The sequence below is a fragment of the Ascaphus truei genome, chromosome 14 (assembly GCF_040206685.1).
Source record: "Ascaphus truei isolate aAscTru1 chromosome 14, aAscTru1.hap1, whole genome shotgun sequence".
NCBI classification, from domain to species: Eukaryota; Metazoa; Chordata; class Amphibia; order Anura; family Ascaphidae; genus Ascaphus; species Ascaphus truei.
Genome location: NC_134496.1, coordinates 45,857,347 through 45,883,985, shown reverse-complemented (window position 1 = coordinate 45,883,985; position 26,639 = coordinate 45,857,347). Strand labels below are relative to the sequence as shown.

General features: G+C 43.8%; 1 protein-coding gene across 3 annotated transcripts in view; it reads left to right on the top strand.

Moving 5' to 3' along the window:
- Positions 1-26,639, top strand: part of KCNMB2 (potassium calcium-activated channel subfamily M regulatory beta subunit 2) — a 228,062-nt gene that overhangs the window by 182,997 nt on the left and 18,426 nt on the right. For 2 of the 3 annotated variants that reach the window (XM_075570750.1, XM_075570751.1), the window contains exons 3-4: positions 8,636-8,755; positions 22,004-22,174. In XM_075570750.1, coding sequence (XP_075426865.1) covers positions 8,700-8,755; positions 22,004-22,174 — 227 coding nt within the window. In that variant the 5' untranslated portion in view covers positions 8,636-8,699. Of the gene's footprint in view, positions 1-8,231; positions 8,756-22,003; positions 22,175-26,639 lie in introns of those variants that run through there. The other variant, XM_075570748.1, reaches the window with a different exon arrangement.

Sequence of the window (26,639 nt, the reverse complement as noted above, 5' to 3'; positions counted from 1 at the left end):
ACTGAGTGGGTGACTGAGTGGGTGGGTGGGTGACTGGGTGAAAGTGGGTGACTGGGTGAAAGTGACTGGGTGGGTGACTGGGTGGGTGTGTGGGTGGGTGACTGAGTGGGTGACTGGGTGGGTGTGTGGGTGACTGAGTGAGTGAGTGGGTGGGTGACTGAGTGAGTGGGTGGGTGACTGAGTGAGTGGGTGGGTGACTAAGTGAGTGGGTGGGTGACTAAGTGAGTGGGTGACTGAGTGGGTGGGTGACTGAGTGGGTGGGTGACTGAGTGGGTGGGTGACTGAGTGGGTGGGTGACTGAGTGGGTGGGTGACTGAGTGAGTGACTGAGTGGGTGGGTGGGTGACTGGGTGGGTGTGTGGGTGACTGGGTGACAGTGCGTGGGTGGGAGACGGTGTGTGACTTACCTTGACCCCGTGGCATCTGGCTGGGGCAGGAGGTGAGTTCGGGAAGCTGGGGGGGGTGGGGGCAAGAGTGGCAGGAGTCCCGCGCCGCGCTTCCCCTCTCCGGTAGCGGCGCACGTGATGGGGAGAGCAGGAGGCCCGGCCCGCGCTTCCCCTCTCCGGTAGCGGCGCACGTGATGGGGAGAGCAGGAGGCCCGGCCCGCGCTTCCCCTCTCCGGTAGCGGCGCACGTGATGGGGAGTCCCGCGCCGCGCTTCCCCTCTCCGGTAGCGTCACACGTGATGGGGAGTCCCGCGCCGCGCTTCCCCTCTCCGGTAGCGTCACACGTGATGGGGAGAGCAGGAGGCCCGGCCCGCGCCGCGAGGGGGAAGGAGCCTGGAGTTTGCTGCTGAGCAGCAGGGCCGCGCTTCCTCCGCGGCGCACGGTGAGGGTGATGGTGCGGCTGGGGATGTTGCGGAGCGTGGGGATTTGGGTGAGGTGGGGAGGGGGGAGAGAGTGAGGGGCACCGGGAGAGGAGGGGCACCGGGAGAGGAGGGGGGGGGGTGTGGAAGGTGAGCTGCGGTCCAACTGACGGGGGAGAGTGTGTGTCCCTGTGTGTGTGTGTCCCTGTGTGTGTGTGTGTGTGTGTGTCCCTGTGTGTGTGTCCCTGTGTGTGTGTCCCTGTGTGTGTGTCCTTTGGCCGTCACTCCGCCTCAGGCCAATGAGAGGTGTGCGGGGGCGGCCCAAGGGACCAATGAGATTTCCCCTAGGGACACCGGACATCCAGGCAGGCATGCATGCATGCAGACAGGCAGGCAGGCAGGCAAACATACAGTGCTTTCACTAATATAGTATAAGATACAAGCACGGACTCCATTACGTAAATAGATAATTGTTTTAAAACCATTATCTACTGTATTTACACCATGGAGTCCGCGCTGTCCCATTTTGTTTTCTAGGAGTATCGGGGAAGGTGGTTGCTTCTGCGGAAGGCTGATCAGGCCATCCAGCGTTTCAATTTTATTTTTTGGTTTTATATTGGCATGGTCACCTTTTTATCTCCTTGTTTCTGTCTTTCCCATTTCCCTTAACCTTGTTTGCCTATCCTCGTTATACTTGTTGTTTGTTTGTTGTTTTTATGTTGTCTGTTGCTATGTGGCTTTATATACCTAGCTTCTATGGTCTAATTTACCATTATCTACTAGCATTTACTTATTTATAGTAACTGCTCCTCCTGATTCATACTTTTGATTTATTCAGTTTAATTGAGTATTTATGTATTTTTATTTATTTATATTTAATTAATTGGCACTGCAATCCTTTTTTTCTTTTTTACATATACACATACACACAGATACAACACAAACAATTGACATAATGTCCCATGAACACATACTATATGCCCCTATCTCAACAAAACTTCATCAAAACAATTGGAATATAAAACCTTCAGTTCGGGATAAATAACAAACAGAAAATATTTTGCTGTGATGGAGTTATAAAAGGGATGTTCTATTTTCCGCAGGTTGTAGGCAGGTGTGAAAGGTGATCCTATTGGTATCACAAGTGAGATTAACCAGGGTTTCTACATAAAATGGTTATGCTATTCCAACACCCAGCACCAGAAGACATCTTACAGCTTGTTGAAGTACGTGAGCCACAAGCGGTCTTCTGCTGCTGGACGCTGTCTAATGGAATAGCACCGCTTACTAAATATGGTCTAAAATGTCCACAATATGTGAACCTTAACGTTTTTCACAATACTTAAAATTGCTTTCAGTTAAGCCATTGTAATGAAGATAATGATCGTCTGCAGCCGCAAACCTGAAATTACTTCATCTTTGAAGTGAAATCCAATTCTGCAGTGTGACCATCACGCTTTCCCCATTGTTTTTTTTTTGTCGCGCGTTTGATTTCGTGACAGATTGTAATCCTATTCAAACAGCTGATTTCTGAAAGGCATTGTGACTGATTATTGATGCACACCTCATTTCGCAGGAACAAATAATTTTTTTTGCCATTTACCAGTAAGGGCTGGAGCTTCCAGAGCTAATATTACTGCAACGTTCTCATTGACAATACAAACTGTAGATGTTTCATGATAGATATTATAAAACCGCATTGATTTTACAGTACGTATGTATATCTTTATTTATATAGCGCCATTAATGTACAGAGCGCTTCACAGCAGTAATACACGTGACATAATTATAGAAATAACAAATAATACAAATAACACATAATGGGAAGAAGTACTTCAGGCATAAACGTGACATTTAGGAAAAGGAGTCCCTGCCCCAAAAAGCTTACAATCTAATTGTAAATCTAATCGAATTCAACAGTACCTTGCAATGCTCTGGACACTTTCTACTGTATATCCATATGGACAATACAATCTATGAATCTATGTCACGTTCTGTACAAATTAGCATCACATGTGAATAGTTAGTGAATTCAACTGTAATTCTGAGCAATAAGGTAAACAGTGCTGATTGGAAAGCTAATCAGCTAATGACAGAGATACAACAACGACGACCTCTTGGGAATTGAATTAAGATGCCCCTTTAGAGACACCTGGTGGCTGAAGTAAGAAATGTTTTTGCATTTTGGAACAATTTGTTTTAACGAATAGGATCGCACAGTAGTCTTTTGGTAAGGTGCTGCCCCGTAGGGTCATCCTTTAGTAATAACACAATATACTTAAAGCAAATGTAAGCACCAGTTGTGGTCACCGGATTTATTGTGACTTATTTGTAACACGAATACCTTGCCCCTCTTGAAGACCGCTAACTTTGTTACATTATTATTTCAAGGTCATACAACACACTAACTAATACAGCAATACTAAGTTCAAGGACGGTCTGTAGGTATTGCTGCTGATGACATCAGTTCCATCTTGGGCTTTTCTTTGCCGTAACGATAAAAGGATAAAGTGCTGAGTTCCAGTCTGTGGGGAATACTGGCAGATGTGCTGGAAAACTGCTTTTAAAATATGTTTAGAGGAGACTCGGATTACTCGTCAAAAATTGCTTCTTCTGCCTCTGCGTGTCTTTTATCTGGGGTCTTGGAATATGCTTCAGGCTGGATTCTAATAAAATGCCTGTGGGTTAGCCTAAAGTGAGACTGCAACAGAGAGCTGAATGGAGATGCTTTATGTTCAAAGCTTTGCAGGCTCATCTACTCTAGCAATGGAGGTTATCAGAAATAGCGAAGTATAAGCAAAATGAAGAATGATTGCTACATAGAGACACAGTGCCAGGTTTCTAAGCCAGTGTTTTTCAACCAGGGTTCCTAGGAACACTTAGGTTACCTTGGCCTCCCTACAGGGTTCCCTGCAATTGTCTGGTCATTTGAAAATTGTATCAAATACAGAAGAATTTACAATACATCTGATCTCAGACGTGCTATTAGAGAGGGTTGGGGTTCCTTACAATACAACTGATCTCAGACGCGCTATTAGAGAGGGTTGGGGTTTCTTACAATGCATCTGATCTCAGACGCGCTATTAGAGAGGGTTGGGGTTCCTTACAATACAACTGATCTCAGACGTGCTATTAGAGAGGGTTGGGGTTTCTTACAATGCATCTGATCTCAGACGCGCTATTAGAGATGGTTGGGGGTTCCTCAGAATTTCCCTTGGGGTTACTTAACCAAAAATAGGTTGGAAATCACTGTGCTAAGCAGTCTTCTGCAATAAGACACCTTTCCGCCCATTGAAATCAATAGGCTGTCTGATAACTTCCATCACAGGAAGATGTCATATTGCAGTAAACATAGGCAGTAATTCAATGGCAGCTAATTAACATATATGCAACTGTATGCATTATACTTACTGTAAATGTTATGAATTAGGAATAATGTTTACATATAAAGTTGTGGCTTGACAAGTGTAGCTAGAGGAAATTGGGGATTTTAATGTCATGAGAAATAAAAACTAGCAAACAGAAAAAGAGGTGAAAATAAAGGTTTAAATATATGGGGACAGGGCAGAAAATTAGCACAGAGGTTGTTTCACTAACTATCCATGAACGATGTGTGAATGTCTTCGAAATTGCTTTGTGAAATGTATCACAATTGTTACTTAGATGTTGTGTTTTGCGCACATTGGCTGTGAATACTTCTCAAAAAATGTTGTGCAAAGCTTGACGTTTTGGGTGAAAAAACAGCACATTTCACGATTCTCAAACTCAACAGAAAAAGTCACACTCTACTACTGATCTTTGCAGACTGGTGGATACGCCACATCGAACAATACAAAGCTGTTTGCTGTATCTGTATGTTCAGCACACAGTCAGACAGGACTAGACACGTGCAAAGAAAAAAAATGATTTTGTTTTGAATACGCAATTTATTGACATTACAGAAAGTAAAAGGAGGACTGAGTGAGGGATGGAAGGAAGGGTGGGTTAAGGACCAAGTTGAGTTCAAATACATCCTATACACACGATCCTGTAGGTATTACCAGGTTTAAAGGCTCTTTGTCGGACTCATTTTTGGGTTTTACGAGTGCACTATCCCTGGGGGGTGAGTAGAGGGCAGGGGGGGCAACCCTGTTCCCAGAGACTGGTCTTGGGATTTGCTTATGGTTTGCTTATTAAACTACTTCCCAGGATATTGATGGGGCGGGCGGGAGGTTGCCCAGGATGGTGGGGACATGGGAGACCCACCGGGTCTGATATAGCTCAGGATTCTGAATGGGTTAAGGCTAGGTATGCGCAAATGATATATGCAGGGTTGCCATACTTTTTGAAATGTATGGGCCCGTGCCTTTTAGGAGGTATATCTACGTCACCATTTGGCATACGAACCAAATTGTATTCTTAATTTTGGCCAATCGTGGGACTTTATTTTGTATCCAAGGGGCTGAAAGTTCACATCTAGTTGCGATCGCAACGTGAGATATCAATCTATTTGCAGCCTCGGTCAGATCTTGTAGGGGCCTGTTTAAAAGAAATAACCATGGATTAAGGGGTATCTATCAGCAGAATTAGTTGTGTCCTCTCTCTTATTCCTTTCCAGAGAAGTTCAGTTTGGGGACAGGACCACCACATGTGGATGTACATTGCCGGCAGCCCGCACCCTTTAGGGCAGAGAGGGGAGTTATCTGGTACAAACTTGGAAAGTTTCACAGTTGTATAGTACCACCTTCACAAAACTTTGTGGGCATTTTCCCTGATTGTAGTGCATATTGAACTTTCCTTGCTAGCTTCGAATATGTCTTCCCCGTCCTTGCCCTCGAACTCCCCTCCTAGATCGGCCTCCCACTTTCTCATAAATAGTAGCTTAGTTTCGGAGGTTACATCTAGGTATGCAAAGTCCCCATATAATTGGGATAGGGGCTTCTGGTGGTTTTCCCTACCAAGACAGAGATTCTCAAAGTTAGATAGAGCAGACTTAGGACCCATTCTGTTATAGAACGCCCTCATCTGGAGGAATCAGCAGAATTCTGCATTAGGGATACCTTTTAAAGAAAATAAAAATGTTGGTGTTTTTCCCCCTAATTTTGCTTCCTTACAAAACCGTTCTCCGAGGCTCAAAAAGGTAATAATGTTGTGAAATTAGTCTTAGATTTTGCAATTCAGACAGTGAGTGAAACATGGTGTGTGCGCCCTATTTATAGGTTTAGCATTAAGCAACTTTATATCATTTCCCAAGCAAATTTAGCGATTTTAGAGAACTTCGCAAGCAAATCTAGTTATTTTTGAGAATTTTGCACATTCGCTTATTAAGTTTTACGTACTGCTGAAGAAGGGAAAATATCACCTTGTTTGCGTCCTTGCCTGAAAATGTTGCATTTCTCTAGACATGACCCTAAACATCTAAAGTAAATACGTCTTGTTTAACACATTTCATCGTAGTTCTTGAGTGACCTTTGAAATGAATCATCTGATGTCATTAATTTACAGTTTTATACAAGATTAGGCATGTAATTATGTGTTAAATGCCTATGGTTGGCATGGATTGCCAAGCTAATGGTGCGTGAAGAATTAATGATATCACATATGGACAGCTTAAAAAAGTAAAAATCTGAAATAATAAGGTGTTTTCTAAAAGAATGATTACATGTTTCCCGCTTCATATACATCAATCCCCAACATAATTTCCACCCATTCTCTCACTACCTGCTATGCATTCTTCTAAATGCCAATACAATGTAATAATAACCCAAATGAATACTTCCAGCTATTATCACAGTGGAGGTGTTGCAGCTGCTAATAGTAATAACCCCTACTAGACAAATTAATTTCCCTCCTCAAACTGCGTGATATGTTAAGCTTTTGATGTGATCAAAAATATTATGCTCTAAGACTCTCTATTCCATGACTATTTCAGCGAGCTAATTGATAAATCACTTTATTCAGTTTACGTAAAGATGATACTATCCATTTTATTTAAATTGGATGTGCAACAAAAATCCATGCAATGTATTCAGTCTATGCATTAAGTTAAATGAATCTGTTTGCTGTTGATGCATTCGTGCCTCCTGTCACTATGGCAGTATGTCACTTTTAATATTGGCAGAGTCAGTTTCATGGAAGGCGGACAACCACTGAGACCTGATACAAGTTAAAGTTACATAGACCAGCAATATTTATTGCACTGCAGGGCTGTAGTTTTCGGTACCATGTTTTTACTGGGCTTGACCAGGATACATCTTGCTCACATATAGTTTGTCATTGGCAGGCCCAAAGCCTTCTGATTTTTCCACGAACTATGGCATTATATATTCCTTTATCAATAACGCTCCAGTAGGTGCCAGATCTGCAATTGCCAAAACTAAGGTTGCTTATTATGTATGTGTATCTTTATATAGGGCCACCCATGTACAAAGCGCGTCACAGCAGTAATACACAACATCATATTATAACACACAGTGGGTATAAGCGCTTGAGACATAAAAGTAACATTAGGAAAAAGGGGTCCCTGCCCCGAAGAGCTCACAATCTAATTGGTAAGTAGGAATAATATACAGAGACAGTAGGAAGGTGTTCTGGTAAGTGCGTCTGCAGGGGGCAAAGGTCAATGCACGAAGTGTATAGTATTATATGATATTATTATAGTGCTGCTCTGCCATTTACTAAGTATGTAGAGCTTACTCTATTAATACAGCTTTATCACTTTTCCTGCCATCTATTAAAATACATCAGTTTCTAGAAGATGCATTCACTTTTGGTGGTAAACAAAATCCGTCTAAAGTACAAACGCGGAGGCTTTTCAAAGAGCCAATATAATATATCTTTTGATGACTATCTCCATGTGTGTTCCCTTCTCCACTGTCGTCGTGTACTTGTGTATAAATGGTTATGAGCAGAGGGAAGACGAGACGCTAATGTCGCGACAAAGCAGATTGTCTTGGAAATGCTCAGTTTAGGTGTCTCTTGGTTTCCTTTTTCTAACACTCATACGGAGACGATTCATTGAAAAAAGACCATGGTGTTAAGTGATTAGAAAACGAGATTATGCCAGCACTCTAAAAATGGCCCCAGCATACGTGTGTGCAAGTGGACACGCCTGTATTATATCTGTATCACCAGGCCTGGGAAACGTGCAGATGAAAATATGAATAGTTTGTTACTACAATGAATACTCAGGAAACCAGTACTCTAACAAAACATTTTATCAATAGAAACATTATGTCCAGTGTTACATACGGATTTCAATAGCTTGACACATTAATAACCTGGCTCAGGTGATACACGGTTAACAAATGATGAAGGTAATAAAGGAAAACAAACCTTAATATGTACTCTGCTTGCATCACTGGCCATTAGGCATGGTGGCGCAGCACCTGGGCAGGTTGCTACGATTCTCTGGAGCAGCGTCAGCAGGGAGACGGAGTTTAAACTGCAGTCACATTTAACTACAGCTTTGGTAACAGATCAATGCGTTCTGAACGCACCATGGATTCACATAATTATTTCGGATCCATTTCTGCTAGGAACAAGAAATAGGAGCAACAGAGGGGGAGGAAGAAAAAAAACTGTAGTGTCCAAAACTACCGTTTATTAAAAACACAGAGGGATTTGCCCATCCTGCCTGCAGGGCACCGTTGTCAATGAAAGTTGTGAAGGAAGAGAGAGGCCATCTCCATTATTTCACATATCACTTTGTCATCAGGAGATTTGCCTCCTCGGCTGAGAATCTGTTGAGCGTTATCAGGGAAGATAGCAGGAGCATTAAGAGGGGTTTGTGCAATGGGAACTGACTGTCCACATGTGCTTCAAATAAGTGATTCAAAGTATCCATCTCCCAGGTCTCTACGTCATTCTACCAGCTCGTCCACTGTCAGGAAAGGCAACACTGGGCAACAGTCTAAGATGTTTATTTGGACCAGTGGCCGATCCGCCTCATCTTACAGACCCGATGAAAGAAGGTACGTGTCTACTTAAATTATGGTTCGTCTTTATTGTGTGAATTACCCGCAGTTAGGGCAGTCCCACATAGGACCAAATTAAACCTAATGGAAAGTAAATGTTTAATGGGTAAAACCAGGCGATTGATGCCTTAGCCCAGGGGTTTCTCAACTCCAGTCCTCAAGACCCCCAACAGGTCAGGTTTTCAGGATATCCCTGCTTCAGCACAGGTGGCTGTATCAGTGGCTCAGTCTTCGACTGAGCCACTGATACAGCCACCTGTGCTGAAGCAGGGATATCCTGAAAACCTAACCTGTTGGGGGGGGGTCTTGAAGACTGGAGTTGAGAACCCCCTGCCTTAACCACCTGGTAGAAAGAGGAGAATGGGTCTGTGGGAACCAAGGGGTTAAAAAAACTGAGCTATATAAACATTTTTAAACCATTTTTGAAAGTATGGAAATAGTGTTTTGTTTTCATTGACATCGTGCGAGTGTGGAGTTGGATAATTGTGTATTTTCCCCACCCCCGTCACCGGCAGATTTATGAATGTTCCTTGATTGTCAGGTGACCAGTTATAATGACAGCAGGGGAGAGGTGGGGGAGATATATTTGCAGGAGCCATCCTAAACGTCCCATGACAATATATTTACCAACATTCTCACAATACAATTTAAATAATAATAATAATAATAATATAGTAATGCTTGTGTGAATGTTTCCAAAGATATTGGCCCATGTAGCAGGGTATTTCCCATAGGACCCCTTCTGGCAACTTCAACTGAATGACCTGCAAGGTGTGCTATAAAATAGCACTGCTTAATAGACATGGGCTATTTAGAGTAGGCTATGTTTTTTAACCTTGTGTACATAAATGCTGTCACTAGCCATGTTTGCTCCTGCATTGAATCACACCTTTAATAATTACACACAATCCTTTGTGAATATCCAGCAACCATTGTGTAAGGAAAGGGGAGGGCCTCTCTTCATTCAATAATACGTAAATAGGTTTGGGACATTAGGTGTAAAGATGTAGCAATGTAACCATCTGACTGCATTATAATTTGGCAATATAGTTACACACGGAATTAAATACATTCCCATTTATTTATTTATTTTAGATATTTTATTTTATACCAGCAATGCAATTTACAGGCCAATGTAACAACTCTATTTTGAACAACAACGATGGCTTCATCTATGGAATTATGGTCCATGGTGTGTGACTGATTGCAGACTTAACAACAATCCAGCTTTAGCAAAACATTGCACTTGATAATGAAGTGTTTTTCTGGCAAACATTCTTTATGGATTAGCGGCATGATAACTGATTAGCAACAAAAAAAAAGTTCCACTGTATCAAATGACAAGATGAGATTTTGTGTTATTAAAAGGATAATAAGTGCATTGTTGATCGGCAGTGTAATCTGTCAGGATAGTAGGATCTTTGTCTGCCCAGGAACCTTGCTTCAAGTGTATGCTACGTGAGAACACTAAAATACAGATTATCGGAAGCTACTTTAAAAACGGGCGTTAATAACGGCCTTCTGTGTGTGAGTGCAACTGTGAGATTTGCATCTTTAGACCAAATGTTACAATACCCATTATCAGAGAACAATATACTATTAAAAAACTAGATATACAACCCTGCAGCCAATGCACCACAACTAAAACATCCAGTACTGTCTGTGGATACCTCTTAATTCTTAGACAGGGGCTCGCCATGCAGCTCTGATTCTGCAGTACATTTAACATTACTAAACAATGGAAGATGTTCAGACTCATAACATATTTGGAGTGAACCTTTTTGCCTTTGAAAATAACACCGATAATATTGTCGTTCCATTTCATAAAACTCAGCCTGCCACGCTCCCTAGATCAATGGTTCCCAAAAAACCCCATCAGCTCAGGTTTTAAGGATATCCCTCCTTCTGCAGCGGTTGCTCACTCAGTGACTTTCTGTCATTTTCGCTGACTGTTCTTGAAGACTGGAGTTGGGGATCAGTGCCCTAGATCAGGGGGTGCACAAACTATTCAGTCTGCGCCCCCCTGCCTGCTCTCCCCCCCCTGCTTGCCCCTCACCCCCTTACCTTGTCTCCGGCATCATGTGACATCGCGTTGCCATCGCAACACAACATTATGTGACGCCGCGTTGCCATAGCGACACCTTGCCCGAAACCGTCGGAGATAAGCTAAGGGAAGTTATAGAGGCCTCGTGTGGTCTCCCGGCATTTCATTGAAAGGCTTGGGGGAGAGCGCGGGGCCTCTGTAAGCGTCGCGCCCCCCCCCCCCTCAGAAAATCTTGCGCCCCCCAGTTTGCGCACCCCTGCACTAGATCAGGGTGGATGACCACAGGGAAAGTGTAATTTGTTACGTAATGGCAAGGCAGGAATAATTGAGAGTTATTCATGAAATCATGACACTATCACGCAGAAACTCCAATTGAAGTCAATGGCACTATCGCAATTTAATGAACGACCCACATTCACTCATTATTGGTCAACAGCCGGTAGTCCTTTCCTAGCTATATCAGCGGTGCGCAAAGTGGGGGGCGCTAGATTTTATGAGCTGGCTGTCACAGAGGTCCCGCGCTTCCCCGCAGGCATTTAAAATAAATGCCGGGGACCGCGTGAGGCCTCTGTAACTTCTTAACTTACCTTGGTTCCAACGACGCATCTCCATGGCAACCGGCGTCAAATGACACCGCGGTGTCATGTGACGGCACGTTGCCATGGCAACATGACGTCACACGACCCCACAACATCATTTGACGCCAGAGTCGTGGGGGGGGGCGAACCGCAGTGTGGAGGAGAAAGGGGGGCGCATGAAGGTAAGTTTGCGCAACCCTGAGCTACGGTATAAAATCAATTGAATGCGGTATAATTCCATATGTTACACTATGTGAGATTGCAAATAATATATTGTATTAACACTGCGATTATCAGTTTTCCAGGTAATACAGATAATCTTGGGGTTAATCTTAAATTATGTTAGGATGGCCTACACTTGAATTCTTTGCACAATGTTTCAAATCAATGCCAGGAACTCCCTTATATTAGTACTATTTACAGATCAATATAAATCAGATACCACTACTTTAAATTAGTTAGTGAATCTGAAGGGGGAAATAAAATCTACACTGCATGCGGTGTAACAACCTGGGGTCTTTTTACGGAAGTCTCCCAACTGCAAAACGTGGCCAAAAACGGTGTCATATTTATCAAAGAATAATAATCCTATTCAAAGTTATTGCAGTTCTGCCTTTCCTAAATCTGAATTTGGCATGGTTTTGCTCCAGTTCTCTAGTAAATGACGCCTACACTTGCTAAACTCCATATTAACTCGGCTCCTTTTAATTTCCCAGGGTCTGCCTGCTTTAGGATAAGATTCCCCTTAATTGTACAGTCCGATTTCCAGAACAAGCCTGATTGTTTGCAAAAAACAAACCTCTATTTCTCCGATTAAATCCTTCGAGCGACGATGAGAAACGCCGTACCTAGAACAGTTCTGATTTAACCAATCGGATTCACGGAATCAAGGAAAGAAAATTAATCTGGACAGGGAATTGTCCCAAGGGGCCCTAGTCTTCCTATTGTTTTCCATTAAGCTGAATTAAATAGGCATTTATATGTGTCATTTATACATAAAATAGCAAGAGGAAAATAAACAGATTGTGGGATTATTCTGAGGATTCTAGAAGGAGCCCAGCAGAATATAACAGAACTCAGTGGACATTTTTGCTTACAGGTATAGCTTAAATATTCATGTGGTGATGCATACTTTTCAACACACAGTGGGGACAATAAGAAGAACAACAATATTTGTTTTTCTTGTGTAGCATTGATAGAATTTTGCTGGCATGAATCCCTGCCCCGTAGAGCTTACAATCTAATGTTGGTGACTGCAGCACAGGGAGATAAAGTGACCTATCCAAGGTCACAAGGAGTTGACCCCAGGAGTCAAACCAGGTTCCCCTGCTTCTAGGTCATTGTCCTTATCTTTAGTCAGTGCCTATCCTCACTGAGCCCCAAAGCCACGGGTGGGCAACTCCAGTCCTCAAAGGCCACCAACAGGTTGGGCTTTCAGGATATCCCTGCTTCAGCACAGGTGATGCAGTCTTCAACTGAGCCACTGATTGAGCCACATGTGCGGAAGCAGAGAGCTCCTGAAAACCTGACCTCTTGGTGGTCCTTGAGGACTGGCGTTGCCCACCCCTGCACTGAGCCCTGATACCAGGTTTGCACCGGGTTTCCGCGCTAACTGCCATTCAAATCAATAACAGTTAACGCAGGATTGAGATGTGACACCTGGTCTGAGAGTAAGCGTGAATGTCGGCCTGCGGTGTATGCACCCAGGCAATGAAACGTTTGCTTGGATGCTTTCCACCATGTTTTGTCCCAGATAGCTTCAAACTGAAACAGAGTTTGATACATCCTATTATAATGTGCATTATGTATCTATTTCTTCTGATATGTATCATTTAAAGCAGCAAAACGTGAACAATCCTATGTTTCTTTAAATAAATCAGTACTGTAGTATTAAATAATACTGTCTGCATGTTTATTTTAACTCCAAATGCCATTTTTGAATTATCTTTAATGTACTGATCATCCTTTGGTTGCTACAGCAACCATTTAGAAAGTCATAGCCACTTCCTCTTTTGAAACAGGCTCTGACCCACATCTTTATTAGCTCTGCCCTTTGGCAACAAAGTATCACAAACAGATCTGTAGCTGTGTTCCAAATATCAGACTGTCTATTGCTCTGAAAGCTGTAACACATAGTAATATAATGTTACATATCGGCTGCAGCATGTCACAGACTGCAGCAAAAAGTTAGAAGGCGGCCATTTCCTTAGGCACACAAGCAGGATTTTGACAGATTTATATCATGATCACCAATCTATTGCCAGCTTAGGTAAGAATGTAGATCAGGCACAGGGAGAACAGAACCCCACTGGAGGGCACTCAAACATGTTCATAAATCACAGTGTGCGTGAAATGGAAAGGTAGTAAGTGAGATGAGGAGTGAGTGAATTAAAATAATTTCCCTGAGTTTGTAGGTAAGAATGTAGACAGACCATGTGAGTGCGTAATGCTAAAGACCACAACAGTAGGATGGGTAAATGAGTGAATAGCCAGATACTTGTGGGGGGACCCCTAGACATAAGCTTGATAGAAGACAGGTACTGGGTTGCACCAATCTATTGCCAACTTAGGTAAGAATGTAGAATTATATATTGTCACATGCTTGACATATACCAATTATAATTTTTTTTAAAAGGGGGTGGGGTGTAGTATTGCTGCTTTAAGTCGAGTGTTTATATAAATCGGTGCTAAGTAAAAGTATATTAATGATAATAATAATAATAATAATAATAATAATAATACATATATTTTTTATGTTTCTAAGACACCAACACAGTACTTTGAGGATGAGCCCAGTCTGATTTATAGATGAGGCTACGCGAGTCCTGTGCGTACTTAATCTAATTACAGATGAGAGGCTAAGTTAGGAATAACGAGTTACTGTAAGATATGCAAATGTAAGCCAGGAATCAGTGAGCTTCACATAAAATAAGGAAATGCTTTGAGAAAACTTGAAGCCACAATCTGCACAGGTGCGCCGTGCGATAGATTACTATACAACAGAGTTTAAAGCAGTAATACGAGTTTCATTTTATTTTAATTTAAACCAATTACTACAGGATTGAAGCAGGGGGTCTCGGGAGCTGGACTGTTAACTCCAGCTCAGGGGACCCCCTGCTTCCTGAGATACTTACCTCTGTAAAGGTTGCTGCTATCTCTTTTCAGTTTAAAGCTCCCGGTCAAACGGGCCAATAGGAAGCCGCACTGGATGATGTCACGGCTTCCTATTGGCCCGCCTGACGTGGGGCATTTAAACGCTGCCAGTATGTTAGGCACACCGTTTCTCTGCCTGCAGAGATATCGGCACCACTACGGAGGTATCTCTGGAAGAAGGGGGTCCCCAGGGCTGAAATTAACGGGGCTCAGCTCCAGAGACCCCCTGCTTCAATTCTATATAAAAAAAATATATATATATATATATAAAATAAGTGAAACCCTCATTGCTGCTTTAAGCAGAACATTCTTATTGATCTTCTTCCGTTCTCACAGGTTACTCTGTATCAGCCGCACACAGTACCATCGTAGCCGGGATAATAACTTATGGAAGTTTTATTTTGCATAAACAAGGGTAACATTACAAACGAACAAGTATCTTGTAATGCACACAGCAATACCTTTCAACCTCACAATGCAGCATGTTATAATAGTGGGACATGAGTGTGCGAGCGTATATATATTATACTAGCTGAGAGACCCGGCGTTGCCCGGGATGTGAACCGTGAATAAGTATGTGTAAATGTTGTATGATAATGTGTATAGCAAAGTTTTAATGTCATGTGAATGTTATGTAATATTTGTGAAAAGTCAATTAGCAATGTGTTGGTAATTGGTTTTATTGAAAGGAACAGCAGAGTGGGTGTGTGAGGTGTGGTGGTAGTGGAGGGTCTGTGTTGGTGTGCATGTTTTTGTGGTGTGTTTGCGTTGTACGGAAGGGGTGTGTGGTGTTTGAGGTGCAAGGGGAGGGGGTGCATAGACGTGTCAATCTGCATTGTCTTGAGTGTTGTGTGTGTGGCACCACGGAGAAGTAGAGTTGTGTTTTCAGAGTTGAGTGTGTTGTGGGGGTAGGGGTGTGTTGAATTGTTGTTGTGTGTGTTGTCTCAGCACAGGAGGGGTGTGTGAGGGTGTGTTGTGTGTGTGAGTTGAGTGTTGTGTGGGTGTGTGTGACTGTTGTGTGGGTGTGCGGACAGTTTTTGCAAGAAATGACACAGACGGCAGAATGTGCATTATGTGTATAATCTCTTTTATTTCACCGAAGATGTTATTTCCTGTGTGAGGGTTGTGGTGGCAGCGGAGGGTGTGTTGGTGCGCACGTTTGGGGGGTTGGCGGATTGAGGTGCAAGGGGAGAGGTGTTCCAGAGGTGTAAATGTGGATTGTGTTGAGTGTAGTGTGTTTGTGGCAGCACAGTGAAAGGGAGGTGTGTTTGGTTGGGTGAGGGTGTGTTGTTGTGTTTGTGCGTCCGTGTGTGTGTTGTAGGGGAGTTGTGTGGAATATGGTGCAGCATGCGTTGTGGTGTTTGTGTTGTGGGGGGAAGGTAGGGGTGTGTGGCAGTCTTGTTTTGTGTGGCGTATCAGCACAGGAGGGTTGGGTGTGTGTGTGAGGCGTTCTGGCTGAGGGTGTGTGTGTGCGCGTGTTGCGTGTGGTGTGGGTGATGTTTTGTGAATGTTGGTTGTGTGTCTGAATAGTGTGTGTATGGGTGTTGTGTGTGATAGTTGCTTGTGAGTGTGGGGTGTGTAGGTGGATGAGTGAGTGTGGGGTGGGTGTGTGATGTGGCAGAATACTGTGTGTATGTGTTGTGTGTGATTCTTGCTTGTGTGTGTTGTGGGTGGTTGAATGTGGGGTGTGTGGGTGGATGAGTGAGTGTGTTCTGGGTGTGTGAGTGTGTGGGTGAGTGTTGGGTGGGTGAGTAAGTGAGTGTGTGGTGGGTAGGTGATTGAGGGTGGGTTGGGTGTGTGTGTGTGTTGTGGTGTGGGTGAGTGTGTTTTCTGTAGTGTTGTGTGTGTGTGTGTGGGTGAGTGTGTGAGTGTTGTGTGTGTGGTGTGGGTGTGTTGTGTGTGTGAGTTGAGTGTTGTGTGATTGTTGTGTGATTGTTGTGTGGGTGTGTGTGAGTGTTGTGTGTGTGTGTTGTGTGTGGGTGTGCTGAAAGTTAGTGCAAGAAATGACACAGACGGCAGAATGTGGATTGTGTTGTGAATTTATTTTATTGGACCGAAGAGCTGATTTCGTGTGTGAGGTGTGGTGGCAGCGGAGGGTGTGTGTTGGTGCGCACATTTGGGGTGGTGGCGGGTTGAGGTGCAAGGGGAGGGGTGTTGCAGACTTGTAAATCAGCATGGTGTTCAGTGTAGTGTGTTTGTGGCAGCACGGTGAAAGGGAGGTGTGTTTGGGGCGGGAAGGGTGTGTTGTTGTGTTTTGGCGTCCGTGTGGGTGGGTGTTAAAGCGTTGTTTAGGGGAGGTGGGTTGAATATGCCGCAGCATGCGTTGTGGTGTGGGGGGTAGGTAGGGGTGTGTGGAAGTGTTGTTTTGTGTGGTGTATCAGCAGAGGAGGGTTGTGTGTGTGTGTGAGGACGTGTGTGGTGGGTGAGGGCGTGTGCCGTGGCTTAGGGCATGTGTGTGTTGGTGTGTTGCGTGTGTGAGTGCGTGTGCGTGAGGTGGTGTGTGTGTGGTGCGTGGCTGAGGGCGCGTGGCGTGTTTGAGGGCGCGTGTGTGCGCGTGGTGCGTGGCTGAGGGTGTGTGTGGTGCGTGAGTGCGTGGGTAAGGGTGTGGCGTGGCTGAGGGCATGTGGCGTGGCTGAGGGCATGTGGTGTGGTTGAGGGCGGGGCAGAGGGGTTGTGCGGGCACGTGATTGAGGGGGCGTGTGTGTGGCTGTTGGGTGTGTGGTTTAGTGTTGTGTGTGTGTTTGTGTGTAAGGGACACAGAGATCCTATATTGTTTTATGAAGCAGACATGTGTCAGGAGGTGTTGTTAAATGGAATGAGTGCTATGTTATTTTGTGAAGCACTGATATTGCATGAGGTTGAAGGTGAGGTGTGTTGGGCTACAGGAGGTGTTGGTGTGTTTGCAGGCTACGTGTGGCGATGTGGGTGGTGGGGGGGAGGGGCACGGTGGGGTTTGTGGGGTGGTGAGGGCTAAGGGACTGTTTTGAGGTGGCTGGCTAAGGTAGTGTTGGGGGGGGCGGGCGTGCGGGCTACGGGAGTGTTTTGGGGGGGGGGGTCCGTCGGCCTATGGGAGTGTATGTGGGGGGGGGTGTGTGCGAGTGGGCTACGGGAGTGTTTGGGGGGGGGGTTCCGGCGGCCTATGGTAGTGTTTGGGGGGGGGGTCCGGGTGGGCTACGGGAGTGTTTGGGGGGGGGGGGTTCCTGTGGGCTATGGTAGTGTTTGGGGGGGGGTCCAGGTGGGCTACGGGAGTGTATTTGGGTTTTTTTTTTAAATATATATATATATATATATATATATATAAGAAGAAAAATTTCAGTAGCGCCACTCGTGAAACAAAGTAACAAATAAACCGTGCAAATATTGTGTATAATATTGATGAAAATTAAATATCATTAACAATCTAACAATCTAACAATATGAAAAAAACATGAATGTGTAAAAAAGTGTTAAAAATGTGAAAAAATTATAAAAAAACGTGCCAATAAATAATGATAACATATATCAAACAAGGAAAGAAAGGGCCAAAAAATAGAAGAAAGTCCAACCCTTAGTACAAGTCCAATAGAAGTTCAGGTATAATTAGAAATGATGATCAGGGATCCAGGCTGCTCTCAGAAGGAATAACCAATACATACAGTATACACACACACTTTTAGCCCCTCAAAGCAGCTGCATTGTGTCAATGAAAGAAACTATCAGAGGACGTATCCTCATTGAACACATCATATGATCAGCACATCACTTTATTTAAACATTGCAGCAGTACTAAGCATCTCTAAGTAGCAAGATGGGCCCAAATTGTGCGTTCAAGAGCTGCTTCTGCCTACAACACAATATCTATCTTTCCATGACTCCCGTAGTCTGCAAGGTTGGACATGTTTTTCTACTTCTCATTTCCACGGGTCACAGATTGGCTATAACATAATTTCCCATTTACGAGACCCCGTGCTGAATATCACACCTCTGACAATCAGTGTGCCCACCATCCGAAATGAATTCTACTAGAAAAAAATACTATTTTGTATGCAGTTATCAAGCTGTGTACTTCCCTATTACCAGATTGTCATCTGTGGGGATTAAGTGTGCCATTTCCATTTACTGGGTATGCAGCAGTAAGAAACCCAATTAACATAAATGTTGTAGAGAGTAAAGAAGTGCAAGAAAGGTTGTTTCAGCTCTGACATTTGGGACTGGAAGCCCTTAACTGTCGCCCAGAGCAGGACCCAGTTGAGCGATGCTCAGAAGCCTTACAACAGCATGATAAACTACAAGTGTTTCGTACCTAGGGTATACATAGTTACATTGTTACATAGTAGATGAGGTGGAAAAAAAGACATGCGTCCATCAAGTTCAACCTTTAGAAATTTAGACTACAGATACTTTATCCTATATCCATACTTACAGTATATTGTTCCAGAGGGAGGAAAACAAAAAACCCCAGTGACACATCATCTAATGATATCTCATAAGGGGAAAAATAAATTCCTTCCTGACTCCAAGAATTGGCAATTAGATTACTCCCTGGATCAACATCCTTTCCATGTTTACTTATTAGGTATATCCCTGTATACCTTTCCTTTCTAAAAAGAAGTCCAACCTTTTTTTGAACAAATCTATTGTATCTGCCAGTAATGAATTCCACATTGATTCCCTATACTGTAAAGAACCATTTTCTTTGTTTTTGGTGAAATCTCCTTTCCTCCAACCTTAAGGGATGACCCGGAGTTCTTTGTACTGCCCTTGGGATACGAAATTGTATTGAGACACATAAAATCCTTTGAATGTTGGTCAATTCAGCCCTGCAGATAGGTGACATATGTATGTAAAACCTCATTAAATTCTCTCTCTGTTTACTTTGTGTTTTCCATATTGGAATAAGACAAAAGTCACCCTGATGAAGGTGCTTACATGCAACGAAACGTTGGAGGCTGCTATGACTTTTTTTTAAGTCATTAAAATGATTAGGACTTGGACCTTTTGACTAGTATGCTTGACTTCTACGCTTTAATATGACAAAAGGAACATTCAGTATTTTCGATTTTCAATTATTATTCAATACATTGCAAATCTATAGTCTGACATAACAATTTGTGAATGGCACCAGGATTAAAATTAGGGATTATATTCTGATTCCAAAGAAATTGTCATATTGACAAGCAGGGACCAGGAGCAGCCCTCTCAAACTTGGATGGAAATATCATTAAGAAACGAAATAATATATAAAACCTCTGGTTTTCAAGTATGTACTGGGCACATAGTTCTGATGACAGATACATTGTTACAAATACATGGTTGTATTCGGTTGTATTCGGTGGTATTAATTAATGAATATTAATATATGAATATTCCAAAAAGTATACTACTTAAAGTAGAAACACACAAGGTATACAGGGATATACTAAATAAGTAAACATGGAAGGATGTTGATACAGGGAGTGATCTGATTGCCAATATTTGCGTCACAAAGGAATTTATCTTTCCTCATGAGATATCATTAGATTATGTGTCACCGCTATGGTAGTGAAGGGGATAACCCCTTCCACAACCTTCCAGGCAGGCCTAACCACCCACCCTGGGATTACTACCCCCTTCATCCACCCCCTCTGCCCCAAAAAACAGGCTGTTGAGGTTTAACCCCTTCATTGCCTTAGCGCAGCGGTGCGCAAACTGGGGGGCGCGACCCCCAGGGGGGGCGCGAGACTGCCGGCGGGGGGCGCGGGGTTTACAGAGGCCCCGCGCGCTTCCCGAAGGCACTTAAATTAAGTGCCGGGGGAGCTGCAGGGCCTCTGTAAACCTTTACTTACCTAAGCTCCGGCGGCTTCCTTCCTGCATCGCCATGGCAACGCGGCGTCATTCGCCTGAGCGCAGGTACGTGGGGCTTAGGGGGGGGCGCGGGAGTGAGGGGACGCCGGCAGGGGGGCGCGGGAGTGAGGGGACGCCGGCAGGGGGGCGCGGGAGTGAGGGGACGCCGGCAGGGGGGCGCAGGGAAAAAAGTTTGCGCCCCCCTGCCTTAGCGGCTAGCCGCTAAGGTAATGAAGCTGTTTTAATATCAATTGTATTACTAGTTTAGATGAGCAGGGGGTCTCCGGATCAGAACCGCATTGATTTGAGGTCCGGGGACCAACTGCTTCCCGAAATACAGGCCCCGTTATTTATGGGGTGCCGGAATCCCCATGCATTTTATTCCCGCGGTCACGTGACGCGAGACATTTAAATGCATAGGAGAAACCGGCACCCCATAACGGGGCCTGTATCTCGGTAAAGCAGGGGGTCCCCGGACCTGAAATCAACGCGATTCTGCTCCGGAGACCCCCTGCTCATCTACACTAGTTATAAAATATTCCGATCGCTGGCGAGATTTGCGCAGGGAGAGGCGGACCTCTCTGTGCAGCTCTCCCTGCAGCTGGAACAAATCGCCGGGTAAGGCCTTTTCAGAGAGGCGATCGTCACACCGCCGGCTACGCGCCCATTTTGGGAATTTTGCTATCACAGGTAATCGAGGCTCTCTGATACCGTGATAGCAACGCTCCAAAAACTGGCAGCGTAACCGGTCCGGCGATTTTTTTTATGAAGGCTTATAGAATAAGCCTGAGCCTCTGATTGAGCCACCTATGCTGAAGCAGGGACAGATTGAGCCACCTGTGCTGATGCAGGCACATCCGGAAAACCTGACCTGTTGGGGGGGCTTGAGGACGGGAGTTGAGCACCCCTTGCGTAGAACATTGAAAACCTTCCATCATGACAAATATCCCATGATTTCTGAATTTTCAATATGAACAAGCCAAGAAGACAGTGTATATATCCATAATTTATTCATTAAATGTAGATTATTTTATGTATAAGATGTACGGTATATTGGTATGTGTGTAGCGTAAATTGAAAATATTACCAATGCTTTATGATCTTTGTCTCCTTCACAGAACAATTTATTTAACTACTTCACCGGCAGAGTTTTAACATATTATTTAAAATCCACCAAAACCTAAATACTAATTCACCAATCCATGTGTGGTACGCATAAAACCCTTATATTATACTTCAGTAGTAAAGATAGATTGGGAAGTCTGAAACCACATTCCTCTCCCCCAACCAAGATAAATAACTACCTTTATGCACGCTCATCGAATTCTGCTTGTTCTATTCAGTCTACAAAATTGTAATGATTCTGAGATAGAACATAGCTGTAATTTAACTGTGCCCAATATTCCGTTATTCAAGTGAAAAAAAGGTTCAGCAATATGTCAGAAATAGGACGTGTTAAATTGTCCTGTTCATCTGTAGGCTGCCTGATATAACACAAAATAATGTTCCCATCAAGCAAGACCAAATACATTCATCTTACTCTTTAATTCACATGACTATTGATGTTTCACGCTGGTGGTTTTCCAAGAATACAACACATAAGAGAAATATCCTTAAATTCCCATTAATTGTACGCAAAATAACAAGTATGAACTGTTTCATCCTTAGAAATTTTTACCAAAAAATCAAGGACCATGATCTTCTGGACAAAAGGAAAACTGTCACAGCGCTAAAAGCAGGAGAAGATCGAGCTATACTCCTGGGACTCACAATGATGGTTTGTTCCATTATGATGTATTTTCTCCTAGGAATCACACTGCTTCGATCATACATGCAGAGGTAATTTGATTTCTATTGCTCTTCCGGGAATAGAGATGTCTTAATTGGCTTTTATTAGGTTATTTGCTTTATCTCTTCGTACATTTTCAATCTGTTGGCAAACATTGATATGCAATGTAAGATGTCCGCGGTTAAGCACCAGACTGATAAGGGCAAAATTAAAAGCTTTATATTCTGAACGCATATCTGTTCTTCTACTTTGTAGTTAAGTACAGAAATCTAGTAAAAAGTCACCAGCTGTCACTGAAATAAAGTGCCTTTCCTATCACAGTGGGCGGAATTCATCAGAAAGAATGAAGCACAGGCAGCAACAGGTAGCTCAACGTTTGCCATTAATCCATGGAAACTAAGAATCCATTAAAGCAGATTAGAAGTAGCATACTGTAGGTGACATCCCAACTTCAGAATTCCAACCCTTATTCATTTTAGACCTTGCGTAACCAAACGGCACACAAAGAATATGCGGAAAAGTTGATGTCTCTCTGCTTTTTATTCCTCTGGTCTACGCATCACACCGTCCATCTATAGAACGTTTTCTCTCACTCATCCCACACTATTAGAGAAGATTAAGGGACCTCAACATATATACTGTTTAAACAATAAGGGTGATGGAAAATATGCCTTTCACATGAAACGTAAACTAGAGAAGGTACATTTTGTCCGTAAAAAAGGAAATGGCCAACAAAAGATGGTTGACTGGGTCCTGGAGATGGTGGTAGACTCATGGGGGAAATCCTTTCTCCACATTAAGAATAATGGAGGATGAAAAAAACAAACTCATGCAGTAGCAGTTGTGAATACAGTAAAGATAAGATGTCATGCTTCAGACACTATTGGACCCAAAACAGGAAACAATAGGGACAGCAAAAATGGTCTCAGGTATCAGTAAGTTCTCTAAATGGGAAGATAAGTTGGACCTTGGCTCCTTATCTGTGTCAGTTTCTTATGTGATAGTGCGGCCATGTTTGAGTGGGACACTGGCTGATTGTGATAGTGCGCCATGTTTGAGTGGGACACTGGCTGATTTTGATAGTGCAGCCATGTTTGAGTGGGACACTGGCTCATTTTGATAGTGCGGCCATGTTTGAGTGGGACACTGGCTCATTTTGATAGTGCGGCCATGTTTGAGTGGGACACTGGCTCATTTTGATAGTGCGCCATGTTTGAGTGGGACACTGGCTCATTTTGATAGTGCGGCCATGTTTGAGTGGGACACTGGCTCATTTTGATAGTGCGGCCATGTTTGAGTGGGACACTGGCTGATTTTGATAGTGCGGCCATGTTTGAGTGGGACACTGGCTGATTTTGATAGTGTGGCCATGTTTGAATGTGACACTGGCTCATTTTGATAGTGCGGCCATGTTTGAATGTGACACTGGCTCATTTTGATAGTGCGGCCATGTTTGAGTGGGACACTGGCTGATTTTGATAGTGCGGCCATGTTTGAGTGGGACACTGGCTGATTTTGATAGTGTGGCCATGTTTGAGTGGGACACTGGCTGATTGTGACAGTGCGGCCATGTTTGAGTGGGACACTGGCTGATTGTGACAGTGTGGCCATGTTTGAGTGGGACACTGGCTGATTTTGATAGTGCGACCATGTTTGAGTGGGACACTGGCTGATTTTGATAGTGTGGCCATGTTTGAGTGGGACACTGGCTCATTTTGATAGTGCGCCATGTTTGAGTGGGACACTGGCTCATTTTGATAGTGCGGCCATGTTTGAGTGGGACACTGGCTGATTTTGATAGTGTGGCCATGTTTGAATGTGACACTGGCTCATTTTGATAGTGCGGCCATGTTTGAGTGGGACACTGGCTGATTTTGATAGTGCGGCCATGTTTGAGTGGGACACTGGCTGATTTTGATAGTGCGGCCATGTTTGAATGTGACACTGGCTCATTTTGATAGTGCGGCCATGTTTGAAAGTGACACTGGCTCATTTTGATAGTGCACCATATTTGAGTGGGACACTGGCTGATTTTGATACTGTGGCCATGTTTGAGTGGGACACTGGCTGATTTTGATAGTGCGGCCATGTTTGAGTGGGACACTGGCTGATTTTGATAGTGTGGCCATGTTTGAGTGGGACACTGGCTCATTTTGATAGTGCAGCCATGTTTGAGTGCGACACTGGCTGATTGTGACAGTGCGGCCATGTTTGAGTGGGACACTGGCTGATTTTGATAGTGTGGCCATGTTTGAGTGGGACACTGGCTGATTTTGATAGTGCGGCCATGTTTGAGTGGGACACTGGCTGATTTTGATAGTGTGGCCATGTTTGAGTGGGACACTGGCTGATTTTGATAGTGTGGCCATGTTTGAGTGGGACACTGGCTGATTTTGATAGTGTGGCCATGTTTGAGTGGGACACTGGCTGATTTTGATAGTGTGGCCATGTTTGAGTGGGACACTGGCTGATTTTGATAGTGCGGCCATGTTTGAGTGGGACACTGGCTGATTGTGATAATGCGGCCATGTTTGAGTGGGACACTGGCTGATTTTGATAATGCGGCCATGTTTGAGTGGGACACTGGCTGATTTTGATAGTGCGGCCATGTTTGAATGTGACACTGGCTCATTTTGATAGTGCGGCCATGTTTGAAAGTGACACTGGCTCATTTTGATAGTGCACCATGTTTGAGTGGGACACTGGCTGATTGTGACAGTGCGGCCATATTTGAGTGGGACACTGGCTGATTTTGATACTGTGGCCATGTTTGAGTGGGACACTGGCTGATTTTGATACTGTGGCCATGTTTGAGTGGGACACTGGCTGATTTTGATAGTGCGGCCATGTTTGAGTGGGACACTGGCTGATTTTGATAGTGTGGCCATGTTTGAGTTGGACACTGGCTGATTTTGATAGTGTGGCCATGTTTGAGTGGGACACTGGCTCATTTTGATAGTGCAGCCATGTTTGAGTGCGACACTGGCTGATTGTGACAGTGCGGCCATGTTTGAGTGGGACACTGGCTGATTTTGATAGTGTGGCCATGTTTGAGTGGGACACTGGCTGATTTTGATAGTGCGGCCATGTTTGAGTGGGACACTGGCTGATTTTGATAGTGCGCCATGTTTGAGTGGGACACTGGCTGATTTTGATAGTGCGCCATGTTTGAGTGGGACACTGGCTGATTGTGACAGTGCGGCCATGTTTGAGTGGGAAACTGGCTGATTTTGATAGTGCGGCCATGTTTGAGTGGGAAACTGGCTGATTTTGATAGTGTGGCCATGTTTGAGTGGGACACTGGCTGATTTTGATAGTGCGGCCATGTTTGAGTGCGACACTGGCTGATTTTGATAGTGCGGCCATGTTTGAGTGCGACACTGGCTGATTTTGATAGTGCGGCCATGTTTGAGTGGGACACTGGCTCATTTTGTCACACAAGATCACATTTTGCTGGATTGTGTTTTCAAGACTCATTATCCTAATATTGGTAAATCACACTTGGATTGCCCATCTACAGTTTAATTACTGTGATGCTGTGGCGTATAAGCAGCACCAGAATGATCAAACAAAACATCCACTTGAATATAGCTTTTGCAGTAGTTTTATAGCTGTGAGCTGTTTCTAAATAATCCCCTAACTTTCCGTAAACATGTACATGACATTCTACGACTTATTCCACGTTTCATGTGTGTAGTATGAGCTATGTCTGCTTTAATGTTTGATGAATGTTTCAGGTCTTTCAGCCACTTATATAGTTAAAAAGGTATTTGGGGAGAGGGGAGATTTTAAGATTTAGAATTCAAAAGAAACTCCTGATCAAAAAGACACCCAGTTTAAAAACCCAAGTGGTCCGAATGCTTTTGTAATCCCGCAGTTCTTGCAAGTGCAAAAATACTTGACTAATAGCTGTTATCTACAAATCGGCCGTACATACAGAAGTAATTACTAATACCAGACAGCATGCGCGCATACTCTATTGATTAATTCCACTAAGAAACTTTAATGTCTGATAAAGTTGTTTCAAAAACAGCACAATATTCATTATGATTACAGATCTTTCGTTCTGCTCATGTTTCATCACTTTAAACCTATTGGTGTTTGAGCAGATTAATCATTCCTGACTACAGGTACCAAGTATCACCACTTTATTAGGTGTTATTCCTCTGCAAGTTATCCAGCAGTCACTACAAAAAAAGATATTGGTACCACTGGGTTTCTATGATAAAGTCACAGTTCCACCCACATGGAAATATATTTGTTTTAACTTTACCTCTACCAAATCTTAACCATTGTCCCCCAATGTCTTCTCCGCCCTCCTAGTTCCCCAGATACTGTATCTGTACTTTTTCAAAACTACAATACGACCACCAGACTATAAACATGGTCTTGAGGTCACCAATAGGTTTTTCTATTGGCTGCCAAGCCCACATTATGCCGAGTGCCTGAGCGGGGCGAACTGGGGATTCACGGACATCACAGACCACAGAGGAGATCCATGAGCCCTGTCTGGAA